General features: G+C 42.6%; 1 protein-coding gene across 1 annotated transcript in view; it reads left to right on the top strand.

Moving 5' to 3' along the window:
* Positions 1–16,713, top strand: part of LOC124033831 (malonate--CoA ligase ACSF3, mitochondrial-like) — a 42,347-nt gene that overhangs the window by 9,223 nt on the left and 16,411 nt on the right. Inside the window, exon 3 of the mRNA XM_046346192.1 lies at positions 15,162–15,316. Coding sequence (XP_046202148.1) covers positions 15,162–15,316 — 155 coding nt within the window. The remainder of the gene's footprint in view (positions 1–15,161; positions 15,317–16,713) is intronic.

Below are 16,713 nucleotides of genomic sequence, written 5' to 3'. Positions count from 1 at the left end.
GTTCCCAAACAAGGACCAGTTGCGCTCTGAGGTGGCTGATGTTGGTGGGATGTGGTGGATGATGGAGGCATCAGGGGAAAGAGCCTCAGATCCACAAAGTCCCCTCCACCAGGTGGCTGATGAGATATGTTGCATGACTGCCATATTGTATTTCTATCCCAAAGCCCTTGCTTGGAAGTGTACTTCGCCAGACTGCCAAGTACCTTGCCCTCATCCAGGCCAAGGTGGCGAGACACGGTAGTGATGACACCATTGGCCTTGTTGATCTCTGCACCAGACAGGATGCTCTTGCCAGCATACTTGGGGTCCAACATGTACGCTGCGGCGTGTATGAGCTTCAGGCAGAAGTCTTCACGCTTTTTGATGTATTTCAGAACTGCAGTTTCCTTTGCTTGGAGCAACAGTTAAGTGGGCAGGGCAGTACGGATTTATTTTACATCTGCAAGCAGAGTCTGAACATCAGAAAGGATGGAATTGTCTCCCACAATCCGTGCAATGGCTACTGCTATAGGTTTCAGGAGTTTCAGGCTGCTTACCAATCTCTCCCAAAATACTTAATCCAGGAGGACCCTCTTGATGTGGCTGTCCATATCGGCAGACTGTGATATGGCCATTTCTTGGAGAGACTCCTTCCCTTCCAAGAGACTGTCACACATGATGACAACACCACCCCAACAGGTGTTGCTGGGCAGCTTCAATGTGGTGCTCTTATTTTTCTCACTTTGCTTGGTGAAGTAGATTACTACTACTACTTGATGACCCTTCACATACCTCACCATTTCCTTGGCTCTCTTGTAGAGTGTATCCATTGTTTTCAGTGCCATGATGTCCTTGAGGAGCAGATTCAATGCATGAGCAGCACAGCCAATGGGTGTGATGTGAGGGTAGGACTCCTCCACTTTAGACCAAGCAGCCTTCATGTTCGCAGCATTGTCTGTCACCAGTGCAAATACCTTCTGTGGTCCAAGGTCATTGATGACTGACTTCAGCTCATCTGCAATGTAGAGACCTGTGTTTCTGTTGTCCCTAGTGTCTGTGCTCTTGTGCAATACTGGTTGAGGGGTGGAGATGATGTAGTTAATTATTCCTTGCCCACGAACATTCGACCGCCCATCAGAGATGATTGCAATACAGTCTGCTTTCTCTATGATTTGCTTGACCTTCACTTGAACTCTGTTGAACTCTGCATCCAGCAAATGAGTAGATAAAGCATGTCTGGTTGGAGGAGTGTATGCTGGACGAAGAACATTCAGAAATCTCTTCCAATACACATTGCCTGTGAGCATCAGAGGTGAACCAGTTGTTAAAATTGTATAAACTGCCTTCATTTTGCTGGACCCCAGGAAGAGTGCTTTAGCAGCAGCTAATGAGGATCCATAATAAATGAAAATACACAGCTCGAGCAAGACATTCATCAGCATTTCTCTGACTATGTTCCTCCATTGAGTCAAAAAAACTTCTGATTCCAGGAGGACCATGAGCTGTTGCTATCGAGTAATTTCCCTGTCACGCCCTGGCCATAGAGAGGCTTTTATTCTCTATTTTGGTTAGGCCAGGGTGTGACTAGGGTGGGCATTCTATGTTCATTTTCTATGTTTTGGATTTCTTTGTTGTTTGGCCGGTGTGGTTCTCAATCAGAGGCAGCTGTCTATCGTTGTCTCTGATTGAGAACCATACTTAGGTAGCCTTGGCCCACTTGAGTTTTGTGGGTAGTTGTCTTTTCTGTTGAGTGTTTGTATCACCTGTCAGAACTGTTTCGGTTATTCCTTTTGTTATTTTGTATTTAGTGTTCAGTTTCGAATAAATAATATGAACACGTACCACGGTGCACCTTGGTCCTCACCTTCTTCCTCTGAATGCCGTTATAATATAATAATAATATATGCCATTTAGCAGACGCTTTTATCCAAAGCGACTTACAGTCATGTGTGCATACATTCTACGTATGGGTGGTCCCGGGAATCGAACCCACTACCCTGGCGTTACAAGCGCCATGCTCTACCAACTGAGCTACAGTGAGTTTGGTACACATCCGGTGGATAGGGAGCCGTTTATTATGTTCAACATAGGAGGGCCAAGCACAGGAAGCAGCTCTTTCAGTAGTTTAGTTGGAATAGGGTCCAGCATGCAGCTTAGGTTTAGAGGCCATGACTTTTTTCATGAATGTGTCAAGAGATATAGTATTAAACAACTTGAGTGTCTCACTTGATCCTAGGTCCTGGCATTGTTGTGCAGACCCAGGACAACTGAGCTTTGGAGAAATACGCAGATTTAAAGAGGAATCTATAATTTTCTTTCTAACGATCATGATTTTTTCATCAAAGAAGTTCATGAATTTATCACTGCTGAAGTGAAAGCACTTCCAGTTTGGTATTGCGCCATTTCCATTCCAATTTTCTGGAAGCTTTATTCAGAGCTCGGTATTTTCTGTATACCCGGGAGCTAGTTTCTTATGACAAATGTTTTTTGTTTTTAGGGGTGCGACTGCGTCTAGAGTATTACGTAAGGTTAAATTACGTAATTTAACCCAACAACCTGCCCGCTCGACCCTATCCCCTCCTCTCTTCTCCAGACCATTTCCGGAGACCTTCTCCCTTACCTCACCTCGCTCATCAACTTATCCCTGACCGCTGGCTACGTCCCTTCCGTCTTCAAGAGAGCGAGAGTTGCACCCCTTCTGAAAAAACCTACACTCGATCCCTGCGATGTCAACAACTACAGACCAGTATCCCTTGTTTCTTTTCTCTCCAAAACTCTTGAACGTGCCGTCCTTGGTCAGCTCTCCCGCTATCTCTCTCTGAATTACCTTCTTGATCCAAATCAGTCAGGTTTCAAGACTAGTCATTCAACTGGGACTGCTCTTCTCTGTATCACGGAGGCGCTCCGCACCGCTAAAGCTAACTCTCTCTCTCTGCTCTCATCCTTCTAGACCTATCGGCTGCCTTCGATACTGTGAACCATCAGATCCTCCTCTCCACCCTCTCCGAGTTGGGCATCTACGGCGCGGCCCACGCTTGGATTGCGTCCTACCTGACAGGTCGCTCCTACCAGGTGGCGTGGCGAGAATCTGTCTCCTCACCACGCGCTCTCACCACTGGTGTCCCCCAGGGCTCTGTTCTAGGCCCTCTCCTATTCTCGCTATACACCAAGTCACTTGGCTCTGTCATAACCTCACATGGTCTCTCCTATCATTGCTATGCAGACGACACACAATTAATCTTCTCCTTTCCCCCTTCTGATGACCAGGTGGCGAATCGCATCTCTGCATGTCTGGCAGACATATCAGTGTGGATGACAGATCACCACCTCAAGCTGAACTTCGGCAAGACGGAGCTGCTCTTCCTCCCGGGGAAGGACTGCCCGTTCCATGATCTCGCCATCACGATTGACAACTCCATTGTGTCCTCCTCCCAGAGCGCTAAGAACCTTGGCGTGATCCTGGACAACACCCTGTCGTTCTCAACTAACATCAAGGCGGTGGCCCGTTCCTGTAGGTTCATGCTCTACAACATCCGCAGAGTACGACCCTGCCTCACACAGGAAGCGGCGCAGGTCCTAATCCAGGCACTTGTCATCTCCCGTCTGGATTACTGCAACTCGCTGTTGGCTGGGCTCCCTGCCTGTGCCATTAAACCCCTACAACTCATCCAGAACGCCGCAGCCCGTCTAGTGTTCAACCTTCCCAAGTTCTCTCACGTCACCCCGCTCCTCCGCTCTATCCACTGGCTTCCAGTTGAAGCTCGCATCCGCTACAAGACCATGGTGCTTGCCTACGGAGCTGTGAGGGGAACGGCACCTCAGTACCTCCAGGCTCTGATCAGGCCCTACACCCAAATAAGGGCACTGCGTTCATCCACCTCTGGCCTGCTCGCCTCCCTACCACTGAGGAAGTACAGTTCCCGCTCAGCCCAGTCAAAACTGTTCGCTGCTCTGGCTCCCCAATGGTGGAACAAACTCCCTCACGACGCCAGGACAGCGGAGTCAATCACCACCTTCCGGAGACACCTGAAACCCCACCTCTTTAAGGAATACCTAGGATAGGATAAAGTAATCCTTCTCACCCCTGCTAAATGACTTAAATGTAATGTAATGTAATGTAAATTAAGTTCCTCAGGTGGTTACCCGATTGTTGTACTCTGACATCCTTTGTTAGGTGGAGGGAGTCTGGAAGGGCATCTTGGAATCTTCGGGTTGTCCGAGAATTTATAGCACGGCGTTTGATGATCCTTGGTTGGGGTCTGAGCAGATTATTTGTTGCGATTGCAAATGTGATAAAATGTGTGGTCTTATAGTCCAGGATAATAAGGAAAAACATTTAGATACACAATATTTATTCCACGGGACAAAACTAGGTCCAGAGTATGACTGTGGCAGTGAGTAGGTCCGGAGACATGTTGGACAAAACTCACTGAGTCGATGATGGCTCCAAAAGCCTTTTGGAGTGGGTTTGTGGACTTCTCCATGTGAATATTAAAGTCTCCAAAAATGTGAATATTATCTGCCATGACTACAAGGTTCGATAGGAATTCAGAGAACTCAGTGAGGAATGCTGTATACGGCCCAGGAAGCATGTAAACAGTAGCTATAAAAAATGATTGAGTAGGCTGCATAGATTTCGTGACTAGAAGCTCAAAAGACAAAAACAGTCATTTTTTGGGGAGTAAATTGAAATTTGGTTTCGTAACGGCTCTTTCCAAGTCACAACATATGAATTGATTCCTTTTGAACCATTTTCATGTAGACTAAATTGTGTGTTTTGGATCACTGTCTTGCTGCATGACCCAGCTTTGCTTCAGCTCACAGGCAGATGGCCTAACTTTCTCCTGTAGAATTACCTGATACAGAGCAGAATTCATGGTTCCTTTTATTAAGACAAGTCCTCCAGTACCTGAAGCAGCAAAGCATCCCCAAACCATCACACTACCACCACCATGCTGACCATTGGTATGAGGTTCTTACTGTGGAATGCAGTGTTTGGTTTTCGCAAAATATTTTTTATTCTGCGGGCGGCCAGACAGACGACTTTGGGATGAAAATCTATTTTGTTATCCCACACACTATTTAGAAATGTTCCTCTTTCTGCTTTGTATGCGTTAACCTACCTATTGTATTAAAAGCAGATATTTGTTGCATTATTCACACATTCAGAATTCGCTGTTTCGACTTCAGTAGCCTACCTCTCCTCATTGGGCGTGAAAGCTCAAGTATGCCTAGTATGTGTGGTCTCATTGAAATATAGCATGCTGCTTAGATGGGCAGAGAATCACGTGGCAGTTAATTTAAATATGAAATTAACTTAAATATGATTCTACTGTAGTTTACTACAATGTCTCTGTAAATAAATATTGATCATGGAAAAAAAGTGGTGGGCGCTCAACCAATGTGAGTCGAAGTGCAATCAAAAAATGTAATCATCATTGAAATGGAAAAGGCACAATGCGCACATAGGTAGGCGACTATGGTGAGCGAGCGTTGGTCCTTTTCATTTTCAGTAGGTATTGATTACCCATTTATTTGTCTCTGCCTGCAAATCGTCCTCCTAACAGGTAGGCTATATCCTATAGGCCTATTCAAAACGTAGCAAGTGTTGCTGTTATAATTCTTGCTGCTTCAAGTTCAGTAACCATACCTGCTAGATCAGGTGCGCGTGTGGTCTCAATTAAATAGAGTAGGCCAATGAATGGGCGGAGAATAGGTCTATGATTAGGGTATAGTTTACTATAGCCTAATACCATAAACATTGATCACCTATATTTCTCCATCTGAAGATCTTCCGACTCCTAAAAGGTAGGCTATGAGAATAGCTCAAGAGAAAGTTCAAGTCTCTCCTACTCTGCTCTCGTCAAACTACATCTCCCATATTGGCTGATATTGTCCAGTAATACAGATAGCCTACACTCAAAAAGTGTGTTGAGTAAATATTAATGATCAAATATAGATTACTACTAAATAGAGTTAGGTACATCTAACACGGTTGTATTGAGTGAATGCTATAGATAGCGCTTTTATTAGCTCACTTCTAAATCCTCTACTTATGTTGAATTTACCTGGTGTGATTAAATTCCACTTGAGTTCCATAGTGTTTTAGTAATGGAAGTGAGTCACATAAATACAACACAAGTAACTTTGGTTTAGCTGACTTTATTGACTTCACTTCAAGTTATTACCAAGGTAACAGGCAACGAGAACTAAGTCATCAGCTTCACATGAAAACAAACAATGGCAAGCACACTTGCATCAAAGTGAATATTTCCTAATCATTTAGATTTGGAAACACTACAAATCAAATTGTATTAGTCACTTGCGCCGAATACAACACCTTACAGTGGAATGCTTACTTACAAGCCCTTAACCAACAATGCAGTTTTAAGAAAAATAGCTAAAGAAATAAAGTAACAAATAATTAAAGAGCAGCAATACAATAACATTAGCGAGGCTATACAGTGGGGCAAAAAAGTATTTAGTCAGCCACCATTTGTGCAAGTTCTCCCACTTAAAATGATGAGAGAGGCCTGTAATTTTAATCACAGGTACACTTCAACTATGACAGACAAAATGAGAAAAAAATCCAGAAAATCACATTGTAGGATTTTTAATGAATTTATTTGCAAATTATGGTGGACAATAAGTATTTGGTCACCTACAAAAAAGCAAGATTTCTGGCTCTCACAGACCTGTAACTTCTTCTTTAAGAGGCTTCTCTGTCCTCCACTCGTTACCTGTATTAATGGCACCTGTTTGAACTTGTTATCAGTATAAAAGACACCTGTCCACAACCTCAAACAGTCACACTCCAAACTCCACTATGGCCAAGACCAAAGAGCTGTCAAAGGACACCAGAAACAAAATTGTAGACCCGCACCAGTCTGGGAAGACTGAATCTGCAATAGGTAAGCAGCTTGGTTAGAAGAAATCAACTGTGGGAGCAATTATTAGGAAATGGAAGACATACAAGACCACTGATAATCTCCCTCGATCTGGGGCTCCACGCAAGATCTCACCCCGTGGGGTCAAAATGATCACAAGAACGGTGAGCAAAAATCCCAGAACCACACGGGGGGGGGGGCTAGTGAATGACCTGCAGAGAGCTGGGACCAGAGTAACAAAGCCTACCATCAGTAACACACTATGCCACCAGGGACTCAAATCCTGTAGTGCCAGACGTGTCCCCCTGCTTAAGCCAGTACATGTCCAGGCCCATCTGAAGTTTGCTAGAGAGCATTTGGATGATCCAGAAGAAGATTGGGAGAATGTCAAACGGTCAGATTAAACCAAAATATAACTTTTTGGTAAAAACTCAACTCGTCGTGTTTGGAGGACAAAGAATGAAAAGAATGCTGAATTTCATCCAAAGAACACCATACCTACTGTGAAGCATGTTCGTGGAAACATCATGCTTTGGGGCTGTTTTTCTGCAAAGGGACCAGGACGACTGATCCGTGTAAAGGAACGAATGGGGCCATGTATCGTGAGATTTTGAGTGAAAACCTCCTTCCATCAGCAAGGGCATTGAAGGTGAAACGTGGCTGGGTCTTTCAGCATGACAATGATCCCAAACATACCGCCCGGACAATGTGATTTTCTGGATTTTTTCCCTCATTTTCTCTGTCATATTTGAAGTGTACCTATGATGAAAATTACACGCCTCTCTCATCTTTTTAAGTGGGAGAACTTGCACAATTGGTGGCTGACTAAATACTTTTTTTGCCCCACTGTAGGTGTTCCTTTTGTCCAGGTGTGAAAGGGCAGTGTGGAGTGCAATAGAGATTGCATCATCTGTGGATCTGTTTGGGCGGTATGCAAATTGGAGTAGGTCTAGTGTTTCCGGGATAATGGTGTTGATGTGAGCCATGACCAGCCTTTCAAAGCACTTCATGGATACAGACGTGAGTGCTACATGTCGGTAGTCATTAAGGCAGGTTAAGGCTTTTTCAACTTGGTGAAAGAGCGCAACACATACACACTGAACTTTACTCAAGCCTGCTCTGTGGTGTCCATGCGGTCCGAAATCCAGTCGACTGCTCTGAGGCATCCGCATGGTCCTGAAGCACATCTTTGCCACATTTTGTATCATATTGCATGGATAAAACTGGGGGGACAACAGTTTGGGAAAGTTGAACTGTATACTAATACTCAGAGAAATCGCCTTGCTATTGACCAATCGAAGCTCACTATAGTTTCCAGACTACTGGTTTGGCTGTTGATACCTAGCACGACCTAGCCTGCTTGCTAGCACCAACATTAGGGTGAAACAAGCGTGGCAATCCAGATTTACATGTTAAAAGGATCTCGCCTATATCTTCACAACACCCTTCTTGTCTCAACATTTTAAATTATACTCAAGACATATTATCTTCACACATATTTTAGATGCTTTTCACTGACAGCCGCAACTCATTTATCAACTTGGCCTATTGCCATGTGCGCTGCCAAAATTGCAGGCTTCTCAAATAGGCATAGGCCTATAAGCTTGTGATTTGAAACAATTCACATTGTCACACCCTGACCATAGTTTGCTTTGTATGTTCTATGTTTTGTTTGGTCAGGGTGTGATCTGAGTGGGCATTCTATGTTGGATGTCTTGTTTGTCTGTTTCTGTGTTTGGGCCTGATATGGTTCTCAATCAGAGGCAGGTGTTAGTCATTGTCTCTGATTGGGAGCCATATTTATGTAGCCTGTTTTGTGTTGGGTTTTGTGGGTGATTGTTCCTGTCTCTGTGTTTGCACCAGATAGGGCTGTTTTGGTTTTTCACATTTCTTGGTTTAGTCTATTCATGTATAGTTTCTTTATTAAAGAACCATGAATAATAACCACGCTGCGTTTTGGTCCACCTCTCCTTCAACACAAGAAAACCGTTACACACATCTTTTTTTTTTAAAGACGCTAATGATTTTGAATGATTTTATTTCTTTCTGTATAGACAGGAGTAATTAGGCCTATATAGCCTAATTTTGGCAAATGTATTTGTTTTCATATCAACCTTCTTTCCTTGTCCATGCAGAAGCCAAAGGTGCAATCCTAGTCATATTAGCAAAACGTCCTAGTTGTTGCATCTTTAGATTCCCCCTCTTTCTAAGTTTCTAAGAGATACGGAACAGCTCTCATCAGGTGAACTGTTTAGAATGGTGTTTTCCCACGAATTGCATCGGCCACTTCATTACAGGAGTTGCATGTTCTGTTTGGATGAATTACCATCATCTAAATGTGATTTATTTAATTCTGCGCACCGTGGGTGGACACCCTAATGGGTTACGCAACCAATGCATATGGGTTTGGTAAATTTCTCAAATTGTGGGTAAATTAAAATATTCCCAGTTAAGCAGCATGTTCCTAACGGAAACCCTGGTGTGTGAGTGGGTGGAGGGATGGTTGGAGGTCCCTGTGCATGACTGTCTCTGACCCCAGAGGAAGGAGGGCTCTGCTCAGTCGATCAAGCAGAGGAGTGGGTGTGTAGCTCCAGCAGGCCCCCAGTGTCCAGTCTGGAGCGTGAAATCTCGAGATCTGCTGGTCGGCTACTGTGTAGCAACCTAGCAGTGCCAAAATCCCCAGTCTGCCTTAGAAAACCTATTTAAATTACGATCGCCAGAACGGCCACACAAAAACAATTCCGACCCCCATGGTGAATAATGTTTTTAATTCGCTACAAATCGAGATATATTTCTATTCTGACATCTACATTTGTCAGCACACAGGATCACATTCTGACAGACCAATTATGGGCTGGCAGGCTATGAGGAGGCTCGCGCCCTCATGCCGTAAACATTAAGGTTGACTCTCAGACAAGATGAAAACGATTACATCGACCATGATCCTTTGCTAGTTATGGCCACTTTATCTATGATCCTTAGCGATTTTTGGGGGTACCACTCAGCAATATGGCGCGCTTCAAATACTGCCAGCTTCATGCGCCATCGGGGTTTTTCTATAGGAATAAGTGAATGACGTCAACGCGACTGGTTTTAATGTCCATGGGCCCCAGCCATGAGTACAGTAGGAGAGATAACATAACATATCAGGACTGGACTCACAGACCAGAGGCCAGGAGAGCAGAGGACAAGAGGTTAATGGCTGGGAGGTCCTGATTCATCCTCATAAAACTGAACTGAATCATTGTGTGGTGGTGGAGAAAAGGTACTGGCTACAGGGCTAGTATAGAGTAGCTGGATGCTGCTGGGTTAAGGGCTGTTTGGGATGCAGGCTGCAGCCGAGGGTCTCCAACATACACTCCCCCAGGTGGAGGGCAGCTCTTTGACGGACATAAATTGGCTTTTCCCCCCTCCTGAGTGGCTGCTGGGGGAAGCGCTCCACTGCGCTTGATAGACACGGCCCAGAATGCCCAGAACAGACACAGGAAATAATATTCCCCTCTGAACCCCGCTATCTAGTCTGTCCGTGTGTGCGCGTGGTTGTGGATGTGTGTGGCTGAGCAGATAGATAAAGTTTTGTGAGTTTGCGTGAATAGATGGGTCTCTGTGGGATAGTCCACGCTTCTGCCTGTTTATTTAATAGACACATCATTTTTCAACCTTAATCTATTTTGATATTGCAATATTTAGAGCTTGAAGGGAAGAGGAGCGAAAAGGCAGGGTTGATAAAATGACAAAGCAGGTAAGTTGAGAAGGGGAAGTTAACTAAAGAGAGTAGGCAGTAAATGAGGGTGATTTAAGAGGACAGGGAGGAGGGGAAGCTGAGGAATGGGTGGCAGATGAGGAGAGAATCGGTGTGGGGTGTGATGGAGAGAGGGACAGACAGAGGAAGACTGATAAGAGTAGGGGCAGTGAAGCAGGAAATTATGAAATGGAGAGAGTGAGGGTGTGGGAGAGAGGATGAGGGAGAATGAGGGAGGAGGTTCTAGGAGGGAGAGACGTGCGCGTGCTCCCAGGGGGGACAGAGCCAAGGAGAATCTGTCGTTCACCTTCAATTAATTCACACTGTCCTCCCACTGTGTGTTGGGGGTGCAGCCAGGCGTGCGGGGGGGTGTATGAGGGACTCGTAATATCTGTGTGTGTGTGTGTGTTTGTATCTGTGCGTACTGTGTAAGTAGCTTTGTCCTTGCGTGAGTGTATACGAGGTGCTTATGTATAAATGTGTAGCCATGTGTCAGTTAGTCTCTGTTTATGTGCATCCGTCTCTGAGTACGACTGAGAAAGAGAAGGAGGAGGGCTCTTGGCTCCACGTTTGTTAAAAAATAAAAGCGGGCAAAAGGTATTTTTAAAATTCAACGTGCCACAGCGTTATGACTGACCTCAATAACATTCCTGTTGAATTCCTCTTTAAGAAGCTGTTAGACTGACCGATCCTGTCAACGTTTTTGTAATAAACTAGCCTGTTGACAGTTTTTCAGCCATGCCCTCGATCCTCATTCACTGTAAATAATGTACACACAATACCATGACACCCCATCCATCTTCTTTACATATTGTGATCTCACAATACCATGGCACCCTATCCATCTTCTTTACATATTGTGATCTCACAATACAATGGCACCCCATTCATCTTCTTTACATTTTGTGATCTCACAATACCATGGCACCCTATCCATCTGCTTTACATTTTGTTATCTCACAATACCATGGCACCCTATCCATCTGCTTTACATATTGTGATCTCACAATACCATGGCACGCTATTCATCTTCTTTACATATTGTGATCTCACAATACCATGGCACCCTATTCATCTTCTTTACATTTTGTGATCTCACAATACCATGGCACCCTATCCATCTGCTTTACATATTGTGATCTCACAATACCATGGCACCCTATCCATCTTCTTTACATATTGTGATCTCACAATACAATGGCACCCTATCCATCTTTACATATTGTGATCTCACAATATAGTGGCACCCTATCCATCTTCTTTACATATTGTGATCTCACAATACAATGGCACCCTATCCATCTGCTTTACATATTGTGATCTCACAATACCATGGCACCCTATCCATCTTCTGTCAGGACCCAGTTACGAACCCGGGTCTCCGGAGTGAGAAACAGTCACTTAACCAACTGAGCAACGAATAGTTGGCAGAACCCAGAAGATGAGGCAGTTGGCAGAACCCACACAGCAGTACTTGAGACGGTGTATTTAATGAAGCAAAAAGTGAAGTTCTTCAGGAAAACATGTAACTCCACAACCTCAAAAGGAATTCCACAAGAACAAAGGTAATCCTCCAAGACAAAAAGGTAAATCCACAAGGTGGAAGGTATAGCACAAAAAGCCTAAAAAAAATACTAAAAAACAAACAAACAAACAAAAACAGAATTCCACAAGAGAGTCCACCGGGATCAACAAGAGTTCACAGAGTACTAGGGCTGGGTGCTAACATACAAACACAGAGCAAAGGACTGAGGAAAACAAAGGGTTTAAATACAATCAGGGGAAACGAGGCACAGGTGCAAATAATAATGGGGATCAAGAGAAAACAAAAGGTCAAAAGGCACAATGGGGGCATCTAGTGAACAAAAACCGGAACAACCCTGGCCAAATCCTGACATCTTCTTTACATATTGTGATCTCACAATACAATGGCATCCTATCCATATTCTTTACATATTGTGATCTCACAATACAATGGCACCCTATCCATCTTCTTTACATATTGTGATCTCACAATACAATGGCACCCTATCCATCTTCTTTACATATTGTGATCTCACAATACCATGGCACCCTATCCATCTTCTTTACATATTGTGATCTCACAATACAATGGCACTCTATCCTATCCATCTTCTTTACATATTGTGATCTCACAATACCATGGCACCCTATCCATCTTCTTTACATATTGTGATCTCACAATACAATGGCACTCTATCCATCTTCTTTACATATTGTGATCTCACAATACAATGGCACCCTATCCATCTTCTTTACATATTGTGATCTCACAATACAATGGCACTCTATCCATCTTCTTTACATATTGTGATCTCACAATACCATGGCACCCTATCCATCTTCTTTACATATTGTGATCTCACAATACAATGGCACTCTATCCATCTTCTTTACATATTGTGATCTCACAATACAATGGCACCCTATCCATCTTCTTTACATTTTGTGATCTCACAATACCATGGCACCCTATCCATCTTCTTTACATATTGTGATCTCACAATACCATGGCACTCACAATATCCATCTTCTTTACATATTGTGATCTCACAATACACATCCATCTTCTTTACATATTGTGATCTCACAATACAATGGCACCCTATCTACACCAATACAATGACACCCTATCCATCTTCTTTACATATTGTGATCTCACAATACAATGGCATCCTATCCATCTTCTTTACATATTGTGATCTCACAATACAATGGCACCCTATCCATCTTCTTTACATATTGTGATCTCACAATACAATGGCACTCTATCCATCTTCTTTACATATTGTGATCTCACAATACAATGGCACCCTATCCATCTTCTTTACATATTGTGATCTCACAATACCATGGCACCCTATCCATCTTCTTTACATATTGTGATCTCACAATACCATGGCACCCTATCCATCTTCTTTACATATTGTGATCTCACAATACAATGGCACTCTATCCTATCCATCTTCTTTACATATTGTGATCTCACAATACCATGGCACCCTATCCATCTTCTTTACATATTGTGATCTCACAATACAATGGCACTCTGTCCATCTTCTTTACATATTGTGATCTCACAATAAAATGACACCCTATCCATCTTCTTTACATATTGTGATCTCACAATACCATGGCACCCTATCCATCTGTTTTACATATTGTGATCTCACAATACCATGACACCCTATCCATCTGTTTTACATATTGTCATCTCACAATACCATGACACCTTATCCATCTTCTTTACATATTGTGATCTCACAATACCATGACACCATCTATCCATCTTCTTTACATATTGTGATCTCACAATACCATGGCACCCTATCCATCTTTACATTTGTGATCTCATATTGTGATCTCACAATACAATGGCACTCTATCCATCTTCTTTACATATTGTGATCTCATTGTGATCCATCTTCTTTACATATTGTGATCTCACAATACCATGACACCCTATCCATCTTCTTTACATATTGTGATCTCACAATACAATGGCATCCTATCCATCTTCTTTACATATTGTGATCTCACAATACAATGGCACCCTATCCATCTTCTTTACATATTGTGATCTCACAATACAATGGCACTCTATCCATCTTCTTTACATATTGTGATCTCACAATACAATGGCACCCTATCCATCTTCTTTACATATTGTGATCTCACAATACCATGTGATCTCACAATACAATGCACCCTATCCATCTTCTTTACATATTGTGATCTCACAATACAATGGCACATCTTCTTTACATACAATCTCACAATACACTATCCTCTCCATCTTCTTTACATATTGTGATCTCACAATACCATGGCACCCTATCCATCTTCTTTACATATTGTGATCTCACAATACCATGGCACCCTATCCATCTTCTTTACATATTGTGATCTCACAATACAATGACACCCTATCCATCTTCTTTACATATTGTGATCTCACAATACCATGGCACCCTATCCATCTGTTTTACATATTGTGATCTCACAATACCATGACACCCTATCCATCTGTTTTACATATTGTCATCTCACAATACCATGACACCTTATCCATCTTCTTTACATATTGTGATCTCACAATACCATGACACCCTATCCATCTTCTTTACATATTGTGATCTCACAATACCATGGCACTCTATCTATCCATCTTCTTTACATATTGCACCCTATCCATCTTCTTTACATATTGTGATCTCACAATACCATGACACCCTATCCATCTTCTTTACATATTGTGATCTCACAATACCATGACACCCTATCCATCTTCTTTACATATTGTGATCTCACAATACCATGACACCCTATCCATCTTCTTTACATATTGTGATTTCACAATACCATGACACCCTATCCATCTTCTTTACATATTGTGATTTCACAATACCATGACACCCTATCCATCTGCGTTACATATTGTGATCTGGATGAAATTTTTTTTTTTGCATTAATATAGGGTAGATATTCCATCTACGTACAATCCCCCCCCCCCCCTCCTCTCTCTCTCTCAGGTATGGGAAGTCCTGCTCAGCTCCAAGGCTCTTATGGTGAATGTGTTCATGGCTGTTCCAACCATCTACTCCGAGCTGATCCGGCACAATGAGCAGCACTTCTCCCAGCCACACGACCAGGACTTTGTCAGGGCTGCCTGCAAGAAGAGAATCAGGCAGCAAGAACCGTATAGTCTACTTATACTCGTGTCAATACCTCAGGAAATGAGTAGATCTCCATCATTAGCAGTATCATAATATTCATATAAATGGACAAATATCTTTTAACAAGCTCATTGCTTATCTATTGTGATGAAATTGCTTTCTTAAAATATCTGACAAGACATCTTCAGAGCGAATGGGTTCTCATGAATCTGGACAGTGGTTTCTCATTCCGTCAGAGAGTGAAGCGATAGTTTGAAGGGGAAGGGATATGTGTCAGAGATCAAAGGGATGGTTTTTAAAGAGAGACAGGGCTTTGTAGTGAGATGTGACAGACGCTTTCTGCAAATGTACCAGGGCTTATGCTCAAGAGAGAGTGAAGAAAGCATTGGGACGCGGTAGATGGAATAGAGTTATACATTCTATGTAAAGCCTAGCACTTCTGTTACCCCAACCTAAAGTTGCAAAGCTACCGGTAATTTACCAAAGTGACCTGAATCTTCGGTAATTAACAGGAAATGTATGGTAACTTTGATCATTTATAACTGAATAATAAATTTAAAAAATGTTAATATAAAGTACCAACTTTTTATGTTTCTAGTGGATAGACCATATGGTTCAAGAGAAAATGACCTAATTAATGGAAAAAGCATCTAATCAGCAATGGCATTGTTTTCAATTAACTCTGCGACTCTTCAAACTATTGACTTTTTTCACCGTTGCTACCAGTTTGGCGGCAAAACATTTACAACAAAGACATATTGGTGTGTGACCGTGGCAAAGTAGGTTTGACATTGGATAGCCTATCTTTGAGGTGAGTTAGCGACCTTCAAATAAATCACACAATGTAAATAGGACAATATTATAATGTTGCACATTAAATGCTTTCAATATTGTAAATTAATTTCTACAATTTATAGTTGGTTTGAGGTTTTTAAGTAATTGAAATTTGGAGCTTTTGTCATTTTAAAATCTTGTCCCATGTACATTGTGTAATTTACTGAGGGTCCTTCACTAGCCCCATAGGGATATTGAACGTCAAACCAAATTGGCCATGGGCGTTATGATTGGGTCGCGTGCAGCTGCTCTCTGAATTCATGATTACTTGGGTGCTGCCAGCTGTGGGCATGTGAGCATGATTAAAATAAATCCAACCCACGGAAAACTCTTACGGTACCCTTCATTCTGTTAACATACCATTTTAACCTATCATCTCGCAAATCTTCGTTTTCTATGAGACTGACTTTATGACCAAAATTATACTATTTGCACTTTGTAGTACATTTTGACACTAGAATAATTTTTTACAACTCATATCGATGCCACATAGGCTGTTTTCAAAGCGAGAAGTTGCTTTTCAGGGGCAGTCACTCTTCAAACACCAATGGTATTCACTAAGTTGATGGTTTAT

The sequence above is a fragment of the Oncorhynchus gorbuscha genome, linkage group LG04 (genome assembly GCF_021184085.1).
Source record: "Oncorhynchus gorbuscha isolate QuinsamMale2020 ecotype Even-year linkage group LG04, OgorEven_v1.0, whole genome shotgun sequence".
In the NCBI taxonomy this organism is placed as follows: domain Eukaryota; kingdom Metazoa; phylum Chordata; class Actinopteri; order Salmoniformes; family Salmonidae; genus Oncorhynchus; species Oncorhynchus gorbuscha.
The sequence above is the reverse complement of the archived record's forward strand: the minus strand, read 5'-3'. Positions and strand labels throughout refer to the sequence as shown.